Here is a 15,281-nt window from a genome sequence, read left to right as displayed (position 1 = left end):
GCTCAGTGTCCTGTTTTCCTCCTCTGATTTGCTTCCCACTGTGTGCCATCACCACCTCCCTTCTCTGCTCACTTGCATCATCCCTGTTCAGGCTTCACTACCTTTTGCAAGGATAGTTAACAGCAGACTTTAGTTTTCTTATTTTCATTCTATCCTCAACTCAGTTCTACACAACAGGGCTAAACTGATCTTAAGCTCTGTGTTATGACTTTTATCCTTGTCACTTCTTCTTCCCCAAAAGACTTCTAAGATCCGTGAGGATATGAGTTTGTCTCACTCATTATTTTTTATTTTTATTTTTTTGTGGTACACGGGCCTCTCACTGTTGTGGCTTCTCCCGTTGCGGAGCACAGGCTCCGGACACACAGGCTCAGCGGCCATGGCTCACGGGCCCAGCCGCTCCGCGGCATGTGGGATCTTCCTGGACCGGGGCTCAAACCCGTGTCCCCTGCATCGGTAGGCGGACTCTCAACCACTGAGCCACCAGGGAAGCCCTGTCTCACTCATTATTATACTCTTCTTCTGTTGCCTAACAGAATGCTTGCAGACATTTCACATGAAGTTAACACTTACGAAAACTTTATAAACTCTAAAGGAATGGAACAAACAAAAGGTATGCTGCCATGCTGATAATAATAGCTACCATTTATTACCACTTACAAGTACCTCATTTACTCCTCAAAAAACCCTTAAAAGACAGGCACTACTACCTCCACTTTACATGATGAAATTGAGATTCATAATGTTAGAAACTTGTCCAAGGTTGTATCACAAAGAAGGAGCAAAGTGTCATCTGTCTACTTCAAAGCCCTGCAGTTAATTTCCATGCCACAGTTTCTTTCTTTTTTTTTTTTGCGGCACGCGGGCCTCTCACTGTTGTGGCCTCTCCTGTTGCGGAGCACAGGCTCCGGACGCGCAGGCTCAGTGGCCATGGCTCATGGGCCCAGCCGCTCTGCGGCCTGTGGGATCTTCCTGGACTGGGGCACGAACCCGTGTCCCCTGCATTGGCAGACTCTCAACCACTGAGCCACCAGGGAAGCCCCAGTTTCTTTCTTTATAGGAGTTGCTCTCTTGACTGAATTCATATTCTTTTCCTTCTACATCAGAGGAACAAGTATCCTAAACCCCTTTCAAAAATAATTCCATTTGTCAATCAGTTTATTCCCATTCATTTCTTCTTGGGCCATGATCCTTTAATGACCTTTCAAGTATATTTCAAGTTGTCCCCAGTCACTTCTTCCTACAGATTTTCTTCACCCTTTCACTTAACTTTACCACCACCTATATTCTGTTTCCTTTTACTGTCAAGTCTCAAAGGTGCCACTACTTCCACTTCCACTCACATAATTCCAGAATCCTCTGAAATCTTGTTTTTCAGCCTTACACTACTCTCCTAAAACCTCAACTCAAAGGTCACCAAAAACTTTCCAACTGCTAAGGTCCAAATCCCCTCTGTTATTTCCCTCAACCTATTGGCAGCAATTGACAAGTGCTGACAACGCCAGCTGCCATCTTAAATTCACCCACCCAGAAGTGTGATAGCATACGATTTTTTCTATGTCTGAATTACAATTTCTTAATCCTGTTGACTATGTTGTTATTTTCCTAATATTTATGAAATATTAAGTATTTCCCCAAGTCTTATTGTCCCATTCTTTACTCTTCTTCTATCCTCTTTCCCTCAGAGATCTTATCTACACTGAAAGCTTCATTAACACTAGGATAATGACCCTCAGTCCTGGTATTTTTCCAGTGCTACCAGGTAATCAGAATGGTTCATTCCGTATCCCTCATATATGCCCAGTGTTTTCTATTTTCAGAACATTTTATTTAACCACCTCTTCTAACCTGTAATACTCTCCAGACTTTCCCTATCCAAATCTGGACCATCCTCCAAAGATCTGTTCAAATTAGTTTTTCAGTAAAATTTCCCTTGATGGTCATAGTCTAAGCTGATCCTTGCTCCTCTGAACTGTGTAAATAAATAAAGTGTTTAATTAATTTAGTTATTCCAAATCTGTTTAAGATTTGTTTTTAGAATTTGTTATTTTATTTCATACACAATCACATGACCTTATATTGTTATATCTTGTCATCCCTATTAGACTTTTAGCCCATGGAGGGTGAGGACCAATGTTGTACTTTGTGTTGCTCTTAAGTACCAAACAAGTGCTTGCACACACAGAAAAGTGAATTAATGCTCACTGTTTTTTCTCTCAATAACACAGTAAATTTAATTGTTTCCTTACAGTGGCTGGAATTCATTCAAGCAATTATTGTGTGCTTTTGTGAGGGTGCTAGGGATACAAATATGAAAAAGACCTGAAGCCTTTAAGGAGATTACAACCAAATGAAGAAATAGATGCAATAAATATTGTGATTAGAGACAGAGTGCTATTCAATCAGATACAAGGCTTAATTAGATCTTTAAATGTATGTGATAGAAAAGGATTCAGAGAGTATGACATAAACACGCAGGAAAATCTCCCAGGTAAGAAAACAGAGGGCAGTAAAAGACAGATTAGGCTTAGGCTATATAGAATTATACACACCAGTGCTCATGAGTCTGGACACTGTATTATAACATCAGGGGTTGCTAAGTCATGACCCTTGGGCCAAAACTGGCCTGAGGCCTATTTTTGTATGGCCCATGAGCTAATAATGTTTTTTACATTTTTAAATGGTTGAAAAAAAAAAGAAAAGAAAAAGAATATATTACAAAAAGACCATATGTCATATGTGACCAACAAAGCCTAAAATATCTATCATCTGACCCTTTACAGATAAAGTTTACCAACCCCTGCTATACAGATGGTTTGGAATCACTTAAGGGACTTAATGCGAGGGGATGTGATATATTCAAACTGTTTTAGGATAATCATTCTGGCAGTTCTGTGTAAGATAAAATACAGAGAAATGAGGAAATAGAAGGGTACACTACAACAGTAAATGTGAGATGACAAGGGCATATCATAGAGGAAAAAACTGATGGGGATTTTATATAACTGCTTGGGAGAGGGGAATGAGTAAGAAAGAGGAAGAAAGCAGCAGCCATGATACTCAGCTACGTGACCAGATGAATGTTGGTGTTATTAATGAAAACAGCAAATCAAGAGAAGCAGGTTTATGAGATGAAGCTAAAGAGTATGAGAGGCCTACTAAAAATGTAGTTGGCAGCAGAAGAGAGTTTGGAGACAGTAAAATACTATACATAGAACTTAATGGCACCAAATGAATATCTGGTGAGTGACTCAACAGGAAAAAATAAATTTACTAAATTTTTTTCTTATTTATTCTCCCACCTCTGCTGTATAAGGTTCTTACACTGATTCCAAATCATACCTTGGATGGAGGTGGTACAGGCTTAGGAACCAGGTTCTTATAGACACTTGGAACCATGGTTGACAATTTGTTTCCATTTGCATGGTGAGATCCTGGTGAGGTGAATGCAGCAGAGAAGGCAGCAGCAGGATCTTCTTTGGAAACTTTTTTGATGACTAGCATTTTGGAGGGCTGCTTGGCACTAGGTGGGTTTTCTGTGAAATACAATAGTGGAGAGACAAAAGAATGTCAAACCTATTGGTTAACACGAAGCATAGTTCAAACAAAGGCCTCACTTTGTACAAAGAGCTGACAGTTGAGACTAAGTGACAAACATTTCCTGGTATGCACTTAACAGATACCTCTCAAAAGTGACACTTACCCAGGAACTGTAGGAAAAAAGGCAACATAAGAAAACACTTGATTCTAAATTCATAATCAACCAAAAAGCCCAAAGATGTTAGGAGTCTTTCAGGGGTACAGCATGTCTCATGCACGGTGTGATCACTCAGGCATAGACCAAACAAGAATATATATCCAAGGATAGCTACTCCTGTCAGCATGAGAACACAGAGAGATGAGGAAACTGGAGAAAGGAGTCTGCTATGGGACCTTCTGATGAGGCAAACTGGAGCAAAGCTATACATTAACAAAGGGGAAATGGTACAGCAATTGCCCTTAATCCTGTAACTCAAGATCCAAACCCAGTATTTAGATACACTAAAGCCTTCCTAATAAGATGCCTGGCTACTGAACATATCTAATGTGGGAACTAGGAGAGTACAATTTGTAAATGCCAAAGATCCCAATGCCACAGGATCAGGTTTGGTTTGAAATACACTGATTTTTCTACTAACTTTTTTTTTTTTTTTTTTGGTGGTACGCGGGCCTCTCGCTGTTGTGGTCTCTCCCGTTGCGGAGCACAGGCTCCGGACGCGCAGGCTCAGCGGCCATGGCTCACGGGCCCAGCCGCTCCGCGGCATGTGGGATCTTCCCGGTCCGGGGCACGAACCCATGTCCCCTGCATCGGCAGGCGGACTCTCAACCACTGTGCCACCAGGGAAGCCCTCTACTAACTTTTTATAAGGCTAGTTATTAGGAACATATATATATAAATGTGTGCATTTATAGGTTTCCCCCTGCCCTATACAACAGACATCATTGATAATTGCCAAAAACAAAAACAACACCCCACTCAGCTAACGGAACCTGGTTGAACAAAATGTTCTCTGGGACGTGGTATTATTTAGCCTTTCAAAGAACACTTTAGAAGAGTATTTAGTAATATGAAAGAATGGTTAGAATATAGTTGTCTACCAAATATTAAGGAGACAACTATAATACATTAAAATTCAATTTAATTGTTATAAGCAAATTAGCAACATTAAAAATTACTTCTAAAAAAATTACTTCTTATGAGCATATTATATTATTCTCCCTTTGCTTAAAATCTGCTTTCAAATTCAGGGCTCTACAAGCTCTCAATTGTCTGTATTCTGACTCTACTACCATTACATCTCAATGGTATTTTGGGGGGCAGAGTAAGAGCTAGGCATAGTTAGTTACCATGTGCAAATGGATGAGAAGAGAAACCAGAGATAAAGAAACAAACGAATAAAAAAACAGATAAAGAATGTTTTCTCCTCTCCCTGCTAATAAGAAAAATTTAAAGTTGTGCCTTTAAAAATGGCAAAATCTACCTACCCCACACTCCAGAAGGGGTCCCAATAGGTCTGCATGGCTGATTCTGTTTGCCAGCTTCTGGATTCAAAGAAGGCTAGGAAAAAAGGGGTATTAATGGTTGATATAGAAAACTAATCATTTCAGCACTTTTTGCAAAGTAGCATTCACCATGGAACCTATCAAATACTGATAACTATATATCAGCAGCACTCTAACACTGTATTCAGAATTAACAAATAAACAGATGACGTTGAAATGCAAAATCAATCTCAGGCTCTCTTGGCTTTCATTTCCTTTAATATGAGAGGATAAAAAAATTTTTTTTAAATAAACAGAGTAAGTGTGCAAGTTCTCATCTTCCTGTAGGATATGTATGCCAACTAAGGAGGCACAGAAAGCTGAATGAACAAGAAAGTGAATCACTTTTCTCAGATTTAAGGAGCATAATCTGGTCAGTGAAATGTGAGTATTCATAGCATTTCTAATGAGACTGCTTTAGGGCAGAGGCACACCATGTGCTAGGAATACAAAGGCAATTAAGAAGAATCCTTATCCCCACAAGGGTCAGTCTTACTAAAAAGATAAACTTGTAGACCAGTAAGTATAATAAAAGGTTATGGGGGGACTTCCCTAGCAGTCCAGTGGTTAAGACCTCACCTTCCAATGCAGGGGGTGCAGGTCTGATCCCTGGTCAGGGAGCTAAGATCCCACATGCCTCACGGCCAAAAAGCCAAAACATAAAACAGAAGCAATATTGTAACAAATTCAATAAAGACTTCAAAAATGGTCCACATCAAAAAAAAAAAAAAAAAGATTATAGGGACTATGATAAAAATTCACATTAGGGAAGAAGGAGTACTAAGGAAGGAATAGTCAATTCCACTAGAAAGAGAAGTGCTATCAGAAAAGGTTTCATTAGAGGAGACTAAGAAGAATCCTTAATGATGAATTCCAAAGCTGGAAAACGGGTGATTCCAGGAACAGAATGCTGAATGAACACCAAGACAGGAAAAACATGAAAAAGAGATCTGCAAATAGTTCAGCATTAGTGCTAGGGAATGAGAGGGCCTTTCTTTGGGGAAAGAGATGTCTGGCAAAGTAGGTAAGAGCCAGACTGTGGAGTATTTTTAAGGGAGATTGAATTTTATTCTTTAGGGATGAGAATCCATCTCTCATGCAGAGTTAACATGATCCAACCATTAGTTTACAAGTCTGGTAGCAGCTTGAAGGATGTATTTCAGGGCTATAAACAACTAGGAGACTATTAGGAGACCAGTTTCCTAGTACAGGAAAGTATGAAGGCGACAGGAGTAGAGGAAGAGATGATGGGAAGGATCGAGAAGTGTTAAGAGTCACAGACTCAACTTAATAACGAATTGTATGGGGGTGTGAAGATGACACTGGTGCCCAAACCCAAACTTTACAATCTGGTACAGAGTAGGAAAATGGCTTTTCAGCACAAATGACCACGGGACATTAAACAAGAAATAGAAAGAGGCACAGAATCGACTGCAGAGCTTCTGAATCAAAACCTCCAGAAGTGGGGCCCCAGCAGGTGTATATTTTCAACCTGTCAAGAGGAGACCCACTAGCATAGAGCAAGCACAGATACAATCTGAACTATTAATTCAGTATACAAATGGACAAATCAGACAGAATATGGACAGGTAAATACACTCTTCTGGATGGAATAGTAAAGGCAAAAGGAGTCTAGATGAATAAAGTATGACAGAGTAAAAAATCCTTGGCTCACATTTTCTTTGCTTGAGTATTCTAATTGTTACACCATTGACTTGTATTATAAAGCTTTGTTGTCAAATTGTGTCTGATTTTCTTTCTTTTATAAGTGACTTGTTCTTTATGTCTGGATGTCCGAAGGATATTCTTCTTCTAAGTGTTGGCTGTTCTGGCTGTCCTTTCAATTTGTAGTTTCAAGTCTTACTGTATTTCATGAAATTATTCTTGAATTATACTTTTTAGCACCTAAGCTATTCACGTTTGTTATTTTATATTATTATTATATTATTTTTTGCAGGGAAGATCTTTTGGATTTTTTTTTTGCCAAATTTCTGTATCTTTTTTTTTTCAATTCTTAATTTTAATCTATTTGTTTTTTCTTCATTTAAAAAGCTTCCTTTGTCTAATTCTTGAAAAACACTAGTGTTTATTGTCTTGTGCTCCTTCTTATTTAGTCTTCATTTTTCTGAAATCTTTTATTACTTCTTTCCCAAGTTCTAGCACTGTGAAATTTTCTGGTTATGTCGTTCTTGTACCATTTGCTTATGGTTCTTATCCGTTTTGTGCACGTCTTACAGGTGTAATTTGCATTGCCTGTAGAAACGTTACTCTGTTCCTTATTCTCTTGATCCTATTATGTTGCTTATTTTTATGTGATCAATTTTTGTGAATGTGGATCAAGATAGCTTTCTAACATCACACTTTATAACTCTCTTCTGTTGTCTTCATGAAGTGCTCAAAAAGATGGCACACTTTCTTTGATGTCCCGGCTCACCTCCTCCTCCCCATGCCTTGTACCTGAACCTTCTCTTCCCTTTGTCTCTACTGTCTCTGTCCCTGCAGCTCAGTCTGGATTCTATTTCCAACAGTTTTGTCCCAGTGAGGGGCTTTGTTCTGGATGGGAATATTGGCTAGTTAGTATTAAATGTGATAGAACTCTGTGTTGAACTTTATTGCCTCTTGGTTCCAAAGTCATCCTTTCTGCTTGCTCTGTGTAAATGAATCTGGGCACTTTAAAAACTTTCCCTTTGTTAATTTGCTGGCATGTTAATTTTGTCAGTAGAGCTCAAGGAGAGACTTTTGCTTCTTGTTCCTGTGTGCTTACTCAGCAGGTTCCTGCAGCACTCTGCTCCTGCTAAGCCAGGTTCTAAAGTACAAGTGAGCGCTGACTTGAGTGGTTTTGTAGCAGTGACATATCCCATGAACAGCTTTACGAGGTACTCTAGAGGGCAGATTTTCAGCATGTTCCCTGGAGAAGCACCTTAGCAACTGCTCTGCCATTCAGTGAGCCACAGCTAAGCCCTTTCCGATAAGGTTTGGATCTCAATCCTGGGGTGGTGATGGGGCAACAGGGGACTCTTCCTTGGGCACTCTGTCTTAGCCCAAGGGTTAGTGGCTGCTCCTTGTATCTGCCAATTCTTTATAGTTTTTTAGAACTCTATATTCTTTATAAGTTCTTTATATTCTTTAGGGTTCTCTTTACTATTTACTAGCCAATCACTCATTACCCCATCCTGTTACAGTTAATAATTCTTTATATTAACCTTCCTTGTTCGAATTATTGTGTGATTTCTCTCTGCTGATTGGTCCAGTCAGACCCTTTACACCTTATCCCAGAACATCTCTGTATTTACTAGTTTTGGGAATATGGAAAACCACTCCTAATTTCTAGCTGCTCTTCTCAAATGTTCTCTAAGCTTTCTAGAACAATTACTGGCTCTTCTGGAAACCCTAGGGTTGTAAGATGCCCTGTTGCTTCCTTCAATTTCTCCTGCACAACTGCTAACACAATACTAGTCAGGTTTTATAGCTTTTAGTGGTTTGTCTCTATGTTGTGATACTTCACTTTATTTTGGTGTAGATGACATCCATGGATTTTTTGAGTATAATTAAAAAAAAATCTATCTTCTATCTACCTACCTACCTACTTACCTAATCTATCTTTTATTTGGCTGTGTTGGGTCTTAATTGTGGCACGTGGGATCTTTTGTTGTGGCTCAGAGGCTCTTCGATGCAGTGTGTGGGCTTCTCTCTAGTTGTGGTGTGTGGGCTCCAGAGCACGCGGGCTCTCTAGTTGTGGCGCTCGGGATTAGCTGCCCTGCAGCATGCGGCATCTTAGTTCCCTGACCAGGGATCGAACTGGCGTCCCCTGCATTGCAAGACTGATTCTTAACCACTGGACCACCAGGGAAGTCCCTGTCCATGGATTTTTTTGGTTCTTCAATCCTAGTTGCTTTGTGTTCTTTCTTAACTTATTCCTTAATTTCAGACTTACAAAATAATTGCAAATATAATACAAAGAATTCCTGTATATTGTGCATCTACAGTCTCATGTCAACATTTTACCACATTTTTTCCACAATTCTCTGTAAATATATATTTTTCCTGAACTATCTGCAGGTTGAAGAACTTGAAGGATATTCTCTTACATAATCATAGTACAATTATAAAAATCAGGAAATTAACATTAATAAATACTATTATCTAATCTACAACTCTTATTCAAACTGTAACACTGATACTTTTACAGGAAAACAAAGTTTAAAATCACTGTTTTTCCCTCATCCAGTATCCAGTCTAGGTTTACATGTTGTCTTTAATTGTCCTATCTCTTTAGTCTTCTTTAATCTGGAACTTTTCCCACCATGACCATAACTTTTTTTTTTTTTGCGGTACATGGGCCTCTCACTGTTGTGGCCTCTCCCGTCGCGGAGCACAGGCTCCGGATGCGCAGGCTCAGTGGCCATGGCTCATGGGCCCAGCCGCTCCGCGGAATGTGGGATCTTCCCGGACCGGGGCATGAACCCGTGTACCCCGCATCAGCAGGCGGACTCTCAACCACTGTGCCACCACGGAAGCCCCGACCATAACTTTTTAAAAGAGTACTCAGCCTAGTTCTTTTGTAGAATCTTTTAAAATTCTTTTATAGAAACCTCAATTTGAGTTTGTGTGATTTTTCCTCATGGTTAGATTCAGGTTATGAATTTTTGGAGGGCACTCCTCAGTGAATCACATCAGGAGGCTTGTGTTATGTTTGTTCCATGACCGGTGACATAAATCTATTTTTTAATCAAACAACATTTACACACAATGAAATGCACCAAGTATACCATTCCATGAGTTTTGAAAAATACTTATACCCCCCCAAATCTATAAAGATAAAGCTACTTTCTACAACTGGAAAGTTTCCTAATGCCCTTCCCCAATCTCCACTCCACACAGGCAACCACTGTTTTTCTTACCATAGATTATTTGCCTATTCTAGAATGTCATATAAATGGAATCATACAGTATGTACCTTATTGTGTAAAGCTTCACTGAGATTCATCATGTTGTTTTATCAGTCATTCTTTTTTATTACTGCATAAGTAGCCCATTACATGATTATACCACAATTTTTCTATTCCTGTTTTGATAGACATTTAAATTATTTCCTGGGAATTCCCTGGCGGTCCAGTGGTTAGGACTCTGTGCTTTCACTGCTGAGGGCTTGGGTTCAATCTCTGGTCAGGGAACTAAGATCCCACAAGCCACACAGCACGGCAGCAAAAAAAAAAAAAAAAAAAAAAAAATCCCAGTTTTGTGTTACTATGAATAAAATTACAATAAATGTACACAGATTTTCATTTCTCTTTAGCAAATACCTAGAAATGGAAGTACTGGGTCACAGGGTAAAGTTTATGGTTAGTTTTATAAGAAACTGTCAGACCTTCCTTTTCATAAAATGGTTGTACTACTACACACTCCTGCTAACAATGTATGAGACTTCCACGTGCTCAAAAATGTCACCAAATTTAGTATTTTCAGACTTTTAAATATTAGCTATCCTGGTGGGTGTGCAGCAGTATCTCACAGTGGTCTTAATTTGAATTTCCACATTTCCCTTATGATTAATGACACTGACCATTTCTTTCATGTGCCTACTGGCCATTCATCTATCTTCCTTTGTGAAGCATCTGTTCAAATCTTGTTTATGTTTTTAAAAAAACTGAGTTGTAGGAGTTATTCACATTATGGGAACAGGCCCCTTTTCAAATCTATGTTCTGCAAATATTTTCTCTGAGTCTGTGAAATAAGCAGAAGTTTTAAATTTTGATGAAGCCTGATTTATCAATGTTTTCCCCTTTATGGTTATTGCTCCCTGGGTCCAAAGAAATCTTTTTATTTTTTTTTAACCCCCTATGTGAGAAAGATATTCTCCTAAGTTTTCTTAGTTTCAAGGCCTTACATTTAGGTCTGTAATTCATCTCAAATTCATTTTTTTGTATGCTAGGTGGTAGGGGTAGAGAAGATACACACACACACACACACACACACCCCTATATCTATAGATATAGTTCCAGCACAGTTTGTTAAAAACACATTTCTGGGCTTCCCTGGTGGCGCAGTGGTTGAGAGTCTGCCTGCCGATGCAGGGGACATGGGTTCGTGCCCCGGTCAGGGAAGATCCCACATGCTGCGGAGCGGGCTCGCTGAGCCTATGCTCTGCAATGGGAGAGGCCACAACAGTGAGAGGCCCACGTACTTCAAAAACAAAAAAAAAAACACATTTCTTTCTGCATGCCTCCCAGAGTGGCCATTTTTAAAAAATAAATAATAAAAAATATTAAAAACCCTGGACTTCCCTGGTTGGTACAGTGGCTAAGACACCACGCTCCCAATGCAGGGGGCCCAGGTTCGATCCCTGGTCAGGGAACTAGATCCCACATGCCACAACTAAGAGTTCACATACCGCAACTAAAAAGATCGTGCGTGCAGCAACTAAAGATCCCATGTGCCACAACTAAGACCCGGCAAAGCCAAATAAAAAACAAAAAACAACTCTGTCATGCTAAATGTTTTGCATACATCATTTAACATATATGATCTTTTTTTTAAAAAATTAATTTATTTATTTATCTTTGGCTGTGTTGGGTCTTTGTTGCTGCGCATGGGCTTTCTCTAGTTGTGGCGAGCAGGGGCTACTCTTCATTGCACTTGTGGGCTTCTCATTTCAGTGGCTTCTCTTGTTGCGGAGCATGGGCTCTAGGCTCACGGGCTTCAGTAGTTGTGGCACACAGGCTTAATAGTTGTGACACATGGGCCTAGTTGCTCCGCGGCATGTGGGATCTTCCCAGACCAGGGATCGAACCTGTGTCCCCCACACTGGCAGGTGGATTCCCAACTACTGCGCCACCAGGAAGTCCCAACAAATGTGATCTTTATTCCTTACTACAATGTTGCAAGGTAGACATTACCATCCAACAACTCAGGGGAAATTAGGGTTATTACTTGTCCAAGGTACAAATATAGGACTGTTAATTACATTAAACTAATACTATTTTAAAACAAAAAATAACTTTCTAATTATACAATGTAGAGTATGGGGAAAAAACAAGAAACATAGAAAACCTACTGTAAACAATTAGGTCCTCAAATACCTTTTGTTATTTTTGACTAACTACTCTTTCTTGATAAACCCCATTCTTTTTCAACCAATCACTTCTTAATCTCCCTTACTGCTATTCCACAGGTTCTGCTCTAAGCTTCCTCTCTGAATATATTACTTTCCTTGGGTGATTCTGTCCAACCATAAACCTCAACTACTATCTCTATTTCCATGTGCACACCTCCGGTTGATCTCACCCATCTCTTTGGTACCAAGACGTCTTTATCTTCTATCCTCCAATTCTGCTCCTCCTGTTTTTCCTTTTCAAATTACTTACTTATTATTCATCAATTCCCTTTGGATAAAAATCTTATTTTTGACCCTTCTTTCTCTAGTTACAATGCCATGGTTCCCGTCCTTTAGATTTATCTCCAAAACAAGATCTTTAACAACCTAAATGTCTGTCAACAGGAAGATGGATAAATAAACCTAGTATATTCACACCACAGAATATTTACTATACAGCAGTGAGAAAGATATAGAGCAGGGTTTCCCAACCATGGCACTACTGACATTTTGGGCTGGTTCTTTGTTATGGGGCTGTCCTGTGCATTGCAGGAAGTTTAGCAACATCTCTGATCTCTACATACTAGATGCTAATAGCACTATCCCCAGGTGTGACAACCAAAATTTCTCTAGATATTGCCAAATGTGCTCTGAAGGAGGCAAACTTGCTCCTGGATTGAGAACCACTGATCTAGAGCCCTATGTATCAATACAGACAAATCTCAAACAATTTTAAGCAAATAAAAGAGAACTACAATATGACAGTATTCATATAAAGATCAAAATCAGGCAAAATGATATTATAGATTGTCTACAGATACATTCATATAGTAAAAATTTATCAAAACATACATGAGGATGATAAAACATTAAAATCAAAATGGTGATTACCTCTAGGGGAACGTTAGGAGAATATGATTAGGGAAGCTTTAACTGTATCTATGATATCTTGCCTCTTTTGTAAAAGAATGGTATAGAGCATATTGGGCAAAATGTCAATATTTCACAAAGCTAGGTTGTGTGCGTACTTGACGGTTTTCTCCAGACTTTTATGTACACTCAGAATATTTCATAAAAGCATAAACACAAGGCTTTCCCAGTGGCGCAGTGATTGGGAGTCCACCTGCCAATGCAGGGGACATGGGTTCGAGCCCTGTTCTGGGAAGATCCCACATGCCGCGGAGCAGCTAAGCCGGTGCACCACAACCAGTGAGTCTGCGCTCTTGAGCCTGCGAGCCACAACTGCTGAAGCCCGCGCGCCTAGAGCCTGTGTTCTGCAACAAGAGAAGCCACTGCAACAAGAAGCCTGTGCACTGCAACAAAGAGTAGGCCCCGCTCTCTGCAACTAGAGAAAGCCCGTGCGCAGCAACAAGCACCCCACTTAGCCATAAATAAATAAATTTTTTTTTAAAGCATAAACACAAAATAAACTTGCCCTTAATGACCTTGTTCAGGTTTGACGTGACAGCAAACTTCCCTTTAGATCACTTAGCAGGTGGATAATGCTGCCTTAACATTTTTCTTTCCATTGTCAATTAATTTCCCACTGGGAATGCCACAGAACTGATAACTTATAAGTTTACTGAATAAATAATCCACGTTATAATTTAGTGTTGTAGTCATTTTTCGACTACTGAGTACTTAGGACATTCTGGACAAATATTTAATATATTGGTGTATTACAGACTTTTCCATAATAAAGTTTTAAAGGATAGGCACCTGGGGATAGGAATTTACTTTGATAAATGACATTTAAATTAAGAGCCCCCAGGTCATTTGCTAGACTTGGGAGAAGAGGGGCTGATGCCTAATTTTACTCTTTAGTTGGTTTTGATAACATAAAATAGCTGTCATAAAAGTGACTGGCTTATCTAATGTGCTACTTAAAAATAACAAGTTGCACTACCTAATAGGATTGCCACTAGCCACGTGTGGTTGCTGGGCACTTGGAACGTGTGCCGTCTGTATTAAGATGTGCTACAATTATAAAATGCACAAAGGATTTTGAAGATGTAGTACAACAAATAATGTTAATTATCTCATTAATTTAAAGATAATGACTACAGGTTAGAATAATAATTTGGACATATTTGGTTAAGTAAAATGTATTATTAAACTTTTTTAAGGTGCACAAAAACTCTACTTTTGGTTTACAGGTCAAAAGGCATATAATTCAAAAAAAAAAAAGGCATATAATTCAACACACAATAGCATCAAGTTTTACTGAATGTACAGGCAACAGCTAAAATACTCCTAACTGCATGTTTCTGAACTTACCACAATTGTTTTATATGAGAGGGCAAAATCAAGACAAAAAACCCCCTCTTATGATAGTTGGAGAAAGCAATTTAACATTCAAGAATATAGTTTTACATAAACATATCTGAATACTGAACCTTATAAAGCTTAAAGAAAAATAAGAATTCCAAAGGCAAAAAGATGAAAAAATATGAAGATTTGCTAAAAGTTACACAGGAATTTTGGTCATCATCATCATACTAACCAGCTCCTTCCTTGTCCTTCCTAAAAACACTAAAAGTCTAAACTTAGGGACTCCCTTTTTAGTACTTTCTGAAATGTTCTCATTACTAACACGGTTTTATATATAAGAATCATTTGTCAGGTTTTAGGTATACAACTAAATCTTCATACTTACAAAGTCGTCTTCTTCAAACTGCAACTTTTCTACCTTATCATCTTTCTTCTCTTCCCTAATCTCTGTAGGTGGCTTTTCCTGAAAGGCACAGCCTTTCCGGGAGTGGAAGCTGCCATTCCAGTGGCGATGGTTCCCTGTGCCACCCCCACTACGCTGGCTCATGCCATCGTGACCTCGGGAAGAGCCGTGCCAACCAGATAGGTTCCCTGTGATTCCAGCATATGCCCCCTTAGAGACACCAGAGTCCACGGAATCGTGCCGGAACAGGGAGGGCTGGTGCCAGGAATCTGAAATAGTAAGGAAAAGTAACACATTAGAGTGTTTGCTTCCTGAAAATTCAGAAACAACTGGGCCAGATGCTTCCTGATATAACTTAAGGTATTGCCAAAGCCCTTCGGGGGACCTTTTTAATAAAAGAGTAAGTTCACATACAAAAAAGGCAGAAGATAC

At 39.3% G+C, this 15,281-nt stretch overlaps 1 protein-coding gene across 4 annotated transcripts in view; it reads right to left on the bottom strand.

The window, feature by feature from the left end:
• GPBP1L1 (GC-rich promoter binding protein 1 like 1) overlaps positions 1–15,281 on the bottom strand; it is a 55,335-nt gene that overhangs the window by 9,358 nt on the left and 30,696 nt on the right. For all 4 annotated transcript variants that reach the window (XM_082651375.1, XM_082651376.1, XM_082651374.1 and 1 more), the window contains exons 5-7: positions 14,832–15,118; positions 5,026–5,098; positions 3,343–3,536 (exon numbers count right to left, since the gene is read on the bottom strand). In XM_082651375.1, coding sequence (XP_082507501.1) covers positions 3,343–3,536; positions 5,026–5,098; positions 14,832–15,118 — 554 coding nt within the window. The remainder of the gene's footprint in view (positions 1–3,342; positions 3,537–5,025; positions 5,099–14,831; positions 15,119–15,281) is intronic.

Source organism: Grampus griseus (genome assembly GCF_964374135.1).
Source record: "Grampus griseus genome assembly, chromosome: 1".
NCBI classification, from domain to species: domain Eukaryota; kingdom Metazoa; phylum Chordata; class Mammalia; order Artiodactyla; family Delphinidae; genus Grampus; species Grampus griseus.
This window is presented reverse-complemented; position numbering and strand designations above follow the sequence as displayed.